This window comes from Cervus elaphus, chromosome 7 (genome assembly GCF_910594005.1).
Source record: "Cervus elaphus chromosome 7, mCerEla1.1, whole genome shotgun sequence".
Taxonomy (NCBI): Eukaryota; Metazoa; Chordata; class Mammalia; order Artiodactyla; family Cervidae; genus Cervus; species Cervus elaphus.
Window position 1 is genome coordinate 6,449,690 of NC_057821.1, and position 13,468 is coordinate 6,463,157.

Consider the following 13,468-nt stretch of genomic DNA (forward strand, 5'->3'; position numbering starts at 1 on the left):
CCTGTTTGACAGATCTAGGTCAATTTCCTTTGCTCCATGCTCTTACAATCTTGTTTCTTTGTTCTAAAACTATTATTTTAGCTGTGTTTACACATTCCCGAGTGGAATTGATTAGGGTCTGTCCTCACTTGGCTCCAGACTCCATAATACCATGAGCCTGGACATCTGCATCCCTGTCATATCCCACCACGCAGGGCAGCATCTGGAGTAAAACAGGCACTGAAGACACACATAAGGCATGAGTTTGCAGGTAACCAGGTGTCTGATTTTGCACAAAGTGATTTTTATATATTCTCATTTCATTTTCACAACCAAACATTTCAACACTAACCTCACCTTATTATGATTTCAAAAAGTTAAGTAGTAAGGCTTAGAAAATGTCCTATACAAAGATGTTTTATTGTTTGTATTTTACAGAACAGAGACTGGGGCTTCAAAATGTTCATCTTCTGCCCAGCATCATATGAGGAGCATAGATGAGATTTAAATCTAGGCCTGTGTGGTTGCACAAGCAGAGTCTTTGTCAACATATCATGCTGCCTTAAATCAAATTCATATTGCTCTTTGGTAGTAATATTATATGACTTGAAGGGAACTTGAAATTTACTAGGCTTAAGATCATCTGTTTATGAGCTAGAAATTTTAAGACAAAAATATTGTGTCTGTATCAATTACAAAGTTCCTTGATTGATATCTCTTGACCACTAGTCTAATGGCTTGAGGAATACTATTAATAGTTTCAAAGTAAATTTCTGATACTTTTGTTAGATTAAAGGGCTGAGAAAATAAGCCTCCCATAATTGAAATTATAACTTACAATGTTATCATTGAACTTGCAGTTACACAGATAGATATGGTTCTAAGGCAAACTTGAATGTTAGAAACAGATAATTGCAGGAATATCAATGGACATGAGTTTGAGCAAACTCTGGGAGACAGTCAGTGAAGGACAGGAAGCCTGGTGTGCTGCAGTTCCTGGGGTCTCAAAGAGTCAAACACAACTTAGTGACTGAACAACAACAGAAATGTCATTCAGAGTTTTATGTAATGTTTGGGATTCACAAGCAAGGGAAAAGACTAGAAAACTAAAATATATGTTTTCTATGAATACGCATGTGATCTTAGTTGTGATGTTCACCTCTAGATTGTGTTTGCTGAGGAACAGCAGGAGTTGAGTCCATTGATCTCCATTGTTTTACTTGCTTGCTTTTCCTGGTAGGTGTCTAAGAGACTGTATGGCATGGGCTGTTACGAGATATCCCTGGGAGATACAATTGGAGTGGGAACTCCAGGAAGCATGAAGAAGATGTTGGAAAGTGTCATGAAAGAAATCCCACCCAGAGCTCTTGCTGTTCACTGTCATGACACCTACGGACAAGCCTTAGCAAATATCCTCACGGCCCTTCAGGTATTTTGTATTATTTGTGTGTCTGTGTAAAGGTGTGTATACTTGTTTGGCATACAAATGTATCAAGAACTCTAGTGAGAGAATATTTATAAATTACTAAGAATATAATATTTAGACAGTACTCCACACACTCAGGAAATATTTGTCAGTTTGCCCATGCTTTTTTGGGCAATGGTGTCTCTTATTACAGTTCATTTGATTTGGTAAAATCCCTAAATTTGTTCTTTTAAAGAGCATTAATATTCTCAGGGCTATGTCTGTTTCTTTCAACTCTCACTTGCTCTCGGCCTTACTGAAAAATGATGGTATTTTGGGGGTGCAAAGCACAGAGATAGTAGCACGTACTGTTGTAATCATGTAACTTATACTCCTTTGGATAATTTGGTGCTCTGTGATGAGGAAATATGGTGCTGAAATATAGAGTATTTTGTTTAAGATGTTTTCCTGATGTTGGCAAGCATCCTTTTGAAAGAACCCCTGGTTTTTATCAAGTATATTCTGATCAAAATCAAGAGATTTAGAAAGTTGGAGGATTGAGAATTGCTTATTAAATTCTAATGGTACCTCAGTTCTTTTTAATGTATTTATTGAAAAGAACACATAAATTGCATTTTAAAATATTTATTATTAAATCAATGCTATTTCTTAAACTTGACTAAAAATAGATTCACTGGATGTTCTTTGAACCTAAGATTTTGACAACTAAAGATAAGAGTGTCTGAAAGCTTTTTGGTGAGGCTGAAAATCAATGCCTGAAGCTTAATGTCACTGTCCTGCAGTGCACAGTTATTTGGCAGAAGTTAAAAAAACCCTGTGAAGATCAAGCCCCACAAGGGCTTATTTGGACTTTGTAACATATGTGCACAAATCCTTATTTATCCTCTGGAAGCAGGCAAGGAACACTGTATTGAATTAGAAGAAAAAATGATATCCCATGGACTTTGGGGCGTGGGAATTTTGACAATTTTCCTTCTTTCTAGTTTCTAAAACAATAGAGAACTAGGCACTGCTTCAGGATTCTGTGTTCAGCTGCAACTGTAACTTATTAAGTGTTCCTCACCAGCAAGTTCCTGGAGAGGTCTGTGTGTGTGTGTGTGTGTGTGTGCATGTTTGTGTCTGGGTGTGTGTCTCTCTCTTATTTCATATATGGATATATCTTCTGTATGGTAATGCTTTGGGTTATATTTTATTCATGTACCATATTTATTGCATAATGAGTGATACTAAGGAGTGATACCTTAGTTTGGGGGAATCCAGGGCTTATAGTGAAAATTCTGGAAGCCCAAACATCTAATTTTTAAGCTTTATGCCTCTTGAAAATGCTCCAGTGTGAAATATTGCTGTTGCCTGGTTGTGATTGTGACAGTTAAGGAAGGCCTATCTGAGGAGTCTAAAATCAGATGCAAAGAATGAGAAGAGGGACTTACCTGGTGGTTCACTGGCTAAGATTCCATACTCTCTCTGCAAAGGGTGCAGGCTCAATCCCTAGTCTATGAACTGAGATCTCACATGCTGGGGGTTGTGACAGAAAAAAGAAAAAGAAAAAAGAACGAAAAGAAAGGAACTTCAATCATGGGTGTGTGGGGGGTGGGGGCATCAGTGTGTGGAAAGAATGTTCAAGCAGATGAAACACCACTCGGGCAAAAGGCCTTGGAGAGAGAGGATGATGTCCTAGGAGCTGAAAAGTCAGCTAATAACATTATTCAAAGGGGAAGCTGAGCTTTATAACATTTGCTGAGTTAGTTGAGCTGCAAAGTCTCCATTTACAGAGATGAGAACTCCAGTTCTGGAGCGTTTGCCCATCCATCCTGTAACAGCCATACGGGGTGCGGGTGTAGGAGAGAACGCTTGGTCCAAGCAAGATGGGGAGCAAAGGTCAGAACCTGACCCCCACCAAATACCACATCCTCTTTCAAAAAAGATGAACCAGCAAAACTTCCAACTCACAAAGGGAGAAGGCAGCAAGCATAGTCATTCTCAAGGCCTTGGCTGTGAGTAAGGGAGAAATACACAAGCTCCCTTTCCACTTCCTGGCTTGTTGACCCTGATGTGGATTTAGGATTCAAATTCATGTTGCCTGCAGAATGTGAAAAACCTGAGCAGATGAGTGGCTGTGGATTAGTAATACCTAGAGGTGTCAGGAAGAATGTAAATCTTGTCAGAAGGAACGTATCTTAAATTTAAGCTGAACTGTTTGGAATCTGTGTGTCTGTGTATGTCTCTGTGTGTATATATGTGTGTATGTGTATGGTCTATATCTATGTGTGTAGGTGTCTATGTATGTACGTGTGTGTGTGTATATGTGTGTATGTGTATGGTCTATATCTATGTGTGTAGGTGTCTATGTATGTACGTGTGTGTGTGTATATGTGTGTATGTGTATGGTCTATATCTATGTGTGTAGGTGTCTATGTATGTACGTGTGTGTGTGTATATGTGTGTATGTGTATGGTCTATATCTATGTGTGTAGGTGTCTATGTATGTACGTGTGTGTGTGTATATGTGTGTATGTGTATGGTCTATATCTATGTGTGTAGGTGTCTATGTATGTACATGTGTGTGTGTTTGTGTGTGAATGGATATGTGTGTGTGTGTCAGGGGAGGGGTGGATATTCTGCTCTGTTCTTGTACAAGTTAGGAGGGAGCATGTCCTCAAGCCCTGGGCATTGTGTGCACAAGCTCTAAGTATATGTGGGAGGAAAGTGCGCTTGGAGCCTGTCGGGGGCCACAGCGGGAACTTGATGTCCAGTCACTGTGTAAGCAGGCAGTGGGGAGGGTCAGAGCGGCTTGTGTAAGAAGCACTATGTAGCCCGCATGGCCAGTTCAAATGAACTTTTGAGGAAATGGTCAAAAAGCAGAGACCTGCCGGGGGAGCTAACCACTAGAGTTGTAGAGTTTGTCTTTGCTGCTGTCCGCTTTCCAACAGTGGCATCCAGTTTGATAAGCCAGTGGTAGTGTGAAATATATACACGCCTTTCTCTTTGAATCTGTGTGTAGCTGAGACAGTCTGTCAGTGTTTTGGGAGGTCTGTGTTCATCTAGGCATGGAATGTCTTTGCAAACCCACGCGTGCTGGTCCCCCAGCAGCACGAAGTGAGACAGTGTCAGCCTGGACCCCTCCCCGTTTCCTGTATCCTGTCTCCTCCCCAATAAAAGCAGCAGCAGCAACAATAACTAGGATTACCTTGAGTGGAGGAGAAAAAATATGCCTCAGAAGAAAAAGCTGCCAGTGTTTAAATAGAAGGGAAATCAGAGAAAGTTCCACTTCGTTATGAAGCCGGCCAACTTTGGCTTCAGGAAGCACTGGCCATACTTCATTCTTTAAAATGGAATCTTTGAAGTGGCTTCTAGTCAAATTGGTGGTACATGTGGAGTGGATATCATTTGCTTTAATTTAAGGGTTGAGAAACAGTTTACAGTGCTCCAAACTGGAAGTTAAGATGATGGCAAGGAGACACGCAGTAAGTGGAAACTTGGCCACGATGGTCGGAAACAAATGAGAGTTATAAATGGAACATCCCCCCTTGGTCTGGAAAGCACATACTAATCGTGTAATAGAGGGATCTTTCTTGGGTTCCCAGGTTTTATTATATTTTTTATTATTTAAACAGACTTACAGGACTGTACATGCTTGTATGGGAGTCAAGAATTTATAATTATCAGCTATTCTTTAATATAGAGAAATAATTGAGACTATAGGTTTGAGTGGGGGATATTTATAACCACCCAAACCCAAAAGAGCAAGAAAATGAGGTGACAAAATGTACAGCATTTCAGTAATGGAAGAAACGTACATAGTCCAATATACTTGTCTTAATTTTTATGTAAAAAGTGAGTCTCACCCTTCTGCATATTCCCAAGTACCTAAGTAAAACACCAGTGAACAAATTATTTAATCTACTTAATACTAAACAATTGCACAGTCTCTGTTTTTCTCCACTCAAATGATTTGAGTCTTCATAACTGGGTAAAACAGAGTAAACAAATGAGTTCTAATACCACAAATAATAAAACCACATTAATTGGTAGCAAAGACAGTAGAACAGGCAATATTTAGCTTTTCCCTAAAGAAATACCATTTGCCTTTTTTTCTCTTAAACTTAATATACATTTAGCTAATGTGCCTTTCTTCATGATGCTTTCCATATGTTTATTATTCTCTTTTAGAAAAACCAAATCATTTACCTAATTTTTACAATAAAGCATTCTTTTCTTCATATTGACTCTCACTAAGCCACATTTAAATGCTACCAAACAGCAAATATGTCCTCACATAATTGATTCTTGAGGTTCTCAAAGAAAATTTTTTAGATTCCAAATTCTCTTCTCAGTTCTATACCTATAGAATGTGTACAGTGATTTATATATCCTCAGATTTTGCAAAACTGAGATGAGGTGCAGAGTTTCTAGAACATTTATCGTTGTAACAGTGCATGTAGTTAATACTTCATATTATTACAATCATTGCAGTTAAAACTATTAGTACTGCTGATATATTAATAACAATAATAATAACCTTTATTACTCAAAGAGCTAGAGGACAAAGCATTGCTTTACAAATGTATACATTTGTAAATACATGCTTTAGATATTGTTCATTTATTCAACATCTATTAAAGAGCTAAATAGAAATCAGTGACCAAGAAAGAAAATAAAAAGTTGCAAATTGGATGCCCTTACAGAAATTTTACAAAATACATCATTAATTTATTCAACAAATATTCATTTTATTAGACACCATTTTAGATACTCGATTCAGATATAAAATCTCTAAACAGTCCTGCTATGGAGAAAAATGTTTTAGTTTAACACAGTACCTCTAGAAGCATTTTGAGTAGGAAATAGTTTTTTTTTGGGGGGTGGGGTGATTTCTTTTGGTTTTTATTTGTTTGCTTTTTGCTACACAATTGTCTTTCTCCAGTACAGTATTATGTTGAAAAACATTTTCAGGTGGAATGAGGTGTAAGTTATCATAAAAAATTAAATAAATAGTAAAGCAATTATAATCCAATTAAAATATTTTATAAAAAGAAGTGGGAAAAAGAAATAAAAGAGATCAACTAACATAATATTGTAAATCAACTATACTTCAATTAAAAAGTACTTTTAAGATCAAAATAAGCAAATAAAAGAGAACAGGGAGTCCAGCAAAAGTTTAGCACAGTTCAGCTTTTGAGTGTGTGTAATCAGGGCTTTGAGCAATAACGTCAGTAAGAAAAGATGAACAAAGTTCCATTCTATTTTTTTTTTTTTTTGTTACTGCCTGGATTGCTTGTATCAGTGATGAAAAATAAGGAAGCATAAATGATTTTGTTTTCTTTTATCTCCAACATCTTTTTATTAATAAAGATATCTTTCTGATTTTTGACTATAGGTCATCAGGTGAGATGGTATAGAATATACCTATTTATATAGATAGATAGATATAGATATAGAATATACCTATTCTATATCCAGATATTGAAGGGGGCAGTTAGAAAAAAATTCTTCTGAGCTAGATGGCATTTTAAACTGGAATTTGTGTAATCAATATTTAAAAATAGCATGCATGAATTTGGTTCTAATATGCTAAACATGAAAGCATTTAATCTTTATGTAGTGGGTTACACTTAGATATAAGCCTGAAATTCACCAAGAAAGAGAAGATGCCCCAAAAGGTTCTGTCCCTCTCAAGGCACTTAATACAAGCTGGTCAGGTAGGCAAATGTTACAAAAATTGATTATTGTTGGTGGGGATTAGGGCCAAGTTATGGTATGACTCTTGCTGTGACATAAGAGGTGAAAATTTCAGAACTCACTACCGTTCTGAGCTTCTCTCTAATTCATTCTGTAAATGTCGCATCCAGTTGTTTTAATCTTGTTTTCAGTATCTTATTTTCAACCAAGTATCTGTCACACCTTTCTTCATACAACTGTCTTTCATTTGGAAATCTTGCTGTTTTGCCCCGTTCACAGAAAAACACATTAAGCTTTTTTTTTAATATCTTAAAAGATTTGTTTCTTTTTCCTCAATTTTTCTCGCACGAAAATTTCTATTTACAAGGAAACTTTATAACTATATACACTCTTGCCCATTAATGTAACTTGACACAGAACTTTTTCCTTAAAAATATTGGTCTGAAATTGGTCAGTTTGGTATTGAACATTAAGTATTATTCTCACTACTGTCTTTTGGTTTATTGTAATGTAATCAATTAATGGTAATAACAAAACAAATGTGCGCACATGTGCGCGCACACACACACACACACACACAAATTAGAACCACTGATACATATAATAACCAAAATTCAAGAATGCTTTAGCTTTATTGTTTGAAAAATGTTCTCACATACTGCCACATATTCTAGTTCTGGGAGTGGCATACACTATTAGCTCACACTGGTTCGTTTTTTAAATGATCATTTTAGAATATTAAAGTTAATAGTATTCGTAAAGGCTAGATTGAAGACTGAAAGACAACAGCGGGTGAGGGCCAAGTCGAACATGTGGAATCCCAGACTGGATTGCTGCAAAGTTGTTTTCCTTCTCATGTATTTATAAATCTCTTCAATGCAGAACACACTATAAAATGGAAATCATGTCTATCAAAAATGACCATTTATAATTATTTCATGAATTATTTTAGAATGCTTATTTAACCAAAAACATATTTATTAACTACTGTTAATAAATCGTGTTTATTGATCATGTTAATAAATCCTGTTCCTGACGCCAATTGTCTTGCAGTATCTCACTGTGCACGCTGTTCGTTGAACGCGGGGTAGGCGAGGTGCCCGCTCAGAGGCTGGAAGAAGATGCAGGGAGCCATAGGAACGCAGACGCGTTTCCTCTCTGCTGGCCGGCGCAGCGGCCGTAGCAATATTCTTTCGTGGCGGACGCGGCGAGCCTCGCAGCAGACGCGCTGTGTCCTCGCGGGCTGAGCCCACGGACACCGCCGTGACGCCGCAGTAACACCCGCCACTGCCCAGGTGGAGCTCACGTGCATGCGCGCCGCACGCTGCCGTGACCAAGCCAGGACTTCCTGACGTGCGTGTGCAGTGCTAGATTATGAATGACCTCAGCTGTTCCATAGTCATCATTTATCAAATGAGAGGAGAGCCGGAACACCCCCTTGGCCAGTCTGCTCTCTCCCTACAACTGCCTTCTGTGTGATAGTCTGTCTGCGATTAGGAATGAGAAAAACAAACAAAAAAAAGGAATGAGAGACAAAACTGCAGGATAAAATACCATCCTATTTATTAATTATTTTTTCATATATCACAAAATGTGGGAATCATGCCAAATTGCTTAGGAAATGAGTCAGATTATTGTCACATAATTTACCTTTGACACTTTCACCTAGGTTACATTGGTAGGTGAGTTATCCTGACTTAAAAATTTGCAAAAATTATAAGAACTGTAATAATCAGGATATGATTTTGAAAGACTTCAAATTAAATAAAACTATTTTTGTAGTAATTGTTTTTTCCATGTTTATTGAGATATCATTGACATACATTGCTGCATAATTTTAAGGTATCCGGCATAACAGTTCAGTTCAGTTCAGTCGTTTCCGACTCTTTGCAACCCCATGAATCGCAGCACGCCAGGCCTCGCTGTCCATCACCAACTCCCGGAGTTGACTCAAACTCATGCCCATCGAGTCGGTGATGCCATCCAAACATCTCATCCTCTGTCGTCCCCTTCTCCCCCTGCCCCCAATCCCTCCCAGCATCAGGGTCTTTTCCAACGAGTCAACTCTTCGCATGAGGTGGCCAAAGTACTGGAGTTTCAGCTTCAGCATCAGTCCTTCCAATGAACAACCAGGACTGATCTCCTTTAGCATGGACTGGTTGGATCTCCTTGCAGTCCAAGGGGCTCTCAAGAGTCTTCTCCAACACCACAGTTCAAAAGCATCAATTTTTCGGCACTCAGCTTTCTTCACAGTCCAACTCTCACATCCATACATGACTACTGGAAAAACTATAGCCTTGACTAGGCGGATCTTTGTTGGCAAAGTAATGTCTCTGCTTTTTAATATGCTGTCTAGGTTGGTCATAACTTTCCTTCCAAGGAGTAAGCGTCTTTTAATTTCATGGCTGCAGTCACCATCCTCAGTGATTTTGGAGATCCAGCATAATAGTTTTACTTAAATATGTTGTGAGATGATTATAGCAATATGCTTGGTTAGCATCCATCATCTCATGTAAAAAGTAAAAGCAAAAAAGGAAAAAAAACTCCTTGTTATGAGAATTTTTAGGATTTGCTCTAGCATCTTTCAAATATATTATACAGCAGTGGTAACTATAGTCATCGTATCATACATCTCACCCCTAGTAATTGTTTCTCTTAAACCTGGAAGTTGCTCCAGTTTTACTACCTTCCTCCAAGTTCCCTTCTCCCCACACCAACTCTGATAAGTTTTTGTCTCAGTTTGCTGGGGTTTTTGTTTGTTTTGGTTCCTTTGGATTTTAGATTCCACAGTGAGAACATACAGTATCACTCTATGTGACTTACTTTAGTTGGCATAATGCCATCACGTTCTGTCTGTTTTGCAAATGGCAGGATTTCATAGTTTTATTTGTGAGTGAACATTATTCCAATATAAAAATATGTAATATTATATGTATGTTATATAAATGTATACTATACTGTACATTTTACATTATATTGCATATTAATATATAAAATAATTTGATCATTTTATATATCAATAAATACTTTAACTTATTTAAATAAATACTTATACAGTGTTTAAATAATTATATAAAATATTTTATTATTTATATATAGTATATGACATTATCAAACTCTATGTAATATAGTATAAATCCTATACTTTGTATAATACATAGTATCTGTTATTTAACAGTATGTGACATTATTATCATACTATATGTAATATAGTATATATTATATACATTGTATAATATGTAGTATCTTATTTAACATGTAGAATATAAATTGTGTAAAGAATATATTACAGATATATATTGGAAATATTATAGATATTATATAGGTATTATTATAGTATATATAATGTATCTTATACATTGCATATAATATGTACTATATTATAATTCTTATATGTAGTTCATAAATATAATAAATTTAATATTTTACTTAAATTTATCACATTTGTATATTACATTTATATATTTTATATATTATATGCAGTATATTTAACATATATAATATACAAATAATATATTAATACTATATAATATATAGTACATGTATATACTATATTATATATTGAATACATAGAATATACTTTGTATAATGTTTATATATTGCATGCTAAGTTGCTTCAGTTGTGTCCCAATGCTTTACAACCTTATGGACTGTAGCCTGCCAGTCTCCTCTGTCCATGTGATTCTCCAGGTGAGGATACTGGAGTGGGTTGCCATGCACTCCTCCAGGGGATCTTCCTGACCCTGGAATTGAACCCATGTCCCATGTCTCTTTGTCTCCTGAATAAGTAGGCAGGTTCTTAACCACTAGCACCAATATTTATATTTTATGTAGTATATATAATATATTTATATAAGTACAAATTTATATATTGAATACTATGTAATATCTGTATATTACATAGTATATAATTCCAGAAATATATCATATAAAATATATAACTATATAATATTATGCATAATATTTCACTATATATATTTATATATATATATAGCTCAACATTTTAATTTTTTCATCCATCAGTGGACACTTGGTTTCCATGCTTTGACTATTGTAAATAATACTGCAGTGAACTTGGAGGTGCAAATATCTTTTCAACTTACTTTTTTATTTCTTTTGGATAAGTTTTCAGATGTAGAACCCCCTGATCACATGGAAGCTCTATTTTAAATTTTTTGAGGATTCTCCATACTTTTTTGTGTAGTATCTGTACCAGTTTATAAATCCACCAATAGTGCACATGGGTTCCTTTTTCTCCACATCCTCACCAGCATTTGCTATCTCTTCTTTTTTGCTGATTATCACTCTAAAATGTTTAAAGTGATAACTCAATGTAATTTTTATTTGCATTTCCCTAATGACCATTGATTTTGAACATCTTTTCATTTTGTTGCTCAGTCATTCATTTGTGTCCGACTCTTTGTGGCCTCATGGACTGCAGCACAGCAGGCTTCCCTATCCTTCACCATCTCCTAGAGTTTACTCAAACTCATGTCCATTGAGTCAGTGATACCATCCAAACATCTCATCCTCTGTCATCCCCTTCTTCTGCCTTCAATCTTTCTCAGCCTCAGGGTCTTTTCCAATGAGTTGACTCTTCACATCAGGTGGCCAAAGTATTGGAGCTTCAGCTTCAGCTTCAGTCTTCTAATGAATATTTAGGGTTGATTTTCTTTAGGATTGATTGGTTTGATATCCTTTATGTCCAAGGGACAGAAGACTCTCTCAAGAGTCTTCTCCAACACCACAGTTCGAAAACATCATTTCTTCGGCACTCAGTCTTTATGGTCCAGCTCTCGCATCCGTACATGACCACTGGAAAAACCATAGCTTTGAATAGACAAACCTTTGTTGACAAAGTAATGTCTCTGCTTTTTAATATGCTGTCTAGGTTTGCAATAACATTTCTTATAAGGAGGAAGTATCTTTTAATTTCATGGCTGCAGTCACTGTCCCTGTTTACTATTCAAATATCGTCTTTCGACAACTGTCTATTCAGATCTTTTGCCCATTTTTAAAATGGGAGTATTTGAAATTTTTGCTGTTGAGTTCTATGAGTTTTTCATTTATACATGTATATGTATATGTATTCACACCTATATATATATGTGTGTGTGTATTCTTTTTCAAATTTTTTCCATTGTGGATTAGTATAAGGTAGTGAATATAGTTTCCTTTCCTATACAGTAAGTGCTTGTTGTTTATTTTATGTACAATCATGTGTATCTGCTAATCTCCAGCTCCCGTTTATCCCTCCCCTGTCCTTTCCCCTTTGGTAACCATTACGTTGTTTTTTCTATGTCCATGAGTCTGTTTCTGTTTTGTAAATAAGTTTATTTGCATCATTTTTTAGATTCCACATATAAGTGTTATGATATAATACTTTTATTTTTCTGTCTGATTTACTTCACTTAGTATGATAATCTCTAGGTACATCTATGTTATTGCAGATGGCATTGTTTCACTCTTTTTAATGGTTGAGTAATTTTCCATTGTATCTATGCACCTCATCTTCTTTATCCATTCTTCTGTCGATGGACACTTGGGTGCCTTCCATGTCTTGGCTTTTGTAAACAGTGCTTCTATGTACTTTGGGGTGTCTGTTTAATATTGTTATTTGTATTTAGGTGTCATATTAAAAAAAGTCAATGTCAAGAAGCATTTTTTCCTATGTTTTCTTCTAGAAATGTCATTTTTCAGATCTTATTTAAATCTTTACTCCATTTCAAGTTAGTTTTTGTGAGTGATGTAAGACAGGGGCTTTCTTTAATTCGGTTACCTGTGAAAAATCCATTGTCCCAGTGCCGTTTATTCAAAAGTTTGTCCTTTCTCCACTGAGTCTTCTTGGGTTCTGTGTTAAATATTGGTTGAACTTATATAGTTGATTTATTTGGAGACTTTTTTAAAAATTAATTTATTTTTTATTGAAGAATAACTGCTTTACAGAATTTTGCTGTTTTCTGTCAAACCTCAGCATGAATCAGCCATAGGTATACATATATCCCTCCCTTTTGAAACTCCCTCCCATCTCCCTCCTCATCCCACCCCTCTAGGGTGATACAGAGCCCCTGTTTGAGTTTCCTGAGCCAGACAGCAAATTCCCGAATCTTGATTCTGTTCCATTGATCTATTAGTCTGTTTTTGTCAGTACCATCCTGTTTTGATTACCAGGCATTCATACTATAACTTAAAATCAGGAAATATGACATGCTCTGTTTTGTTCTTCTTTCAAAGGATCGCTTTTCCTTTTTTGTTTCCATGTAAATTTTAGGATTTTTTTTCCACTTCTATAAAAAATGTCATTGGAAACTTGATAGGAATTGCTTTGAACTTATAGATGGCTTTAGGTAGTATTGTTATTTTAACAATATTAATTCTTCAATC

At 36.0% G+C, this 13,468-nt stretch overlaps 1 protein-coding gene across 3 annotated transcripts in view; it reads left to right on the top strand.

The window, feature by feature from the left end:
• HMGCLL1 (3-hydroxymethyl-3-methylglutaryl-CoA lyase like 1) overlaps positions 1-13,468 on the top strand; it is a 189,977-nt gene that overhangs the window by 116,805 nt on the left and 59,704 nt on the right. For all 3 annotated transcript variants that reach the window (XM_043907052.1, XM_043907053.1, XM_043907054.1), the window contains one exon: positions 1,220-1,408. In XM_043907052.1, coding sequence (XP_043762987.1) covers positions 1,220-1,408 — 189 coding nt within the window. The remainder of the gene's footprint in view (positions 1-1,219; positions 1,409-13,468) is intronic.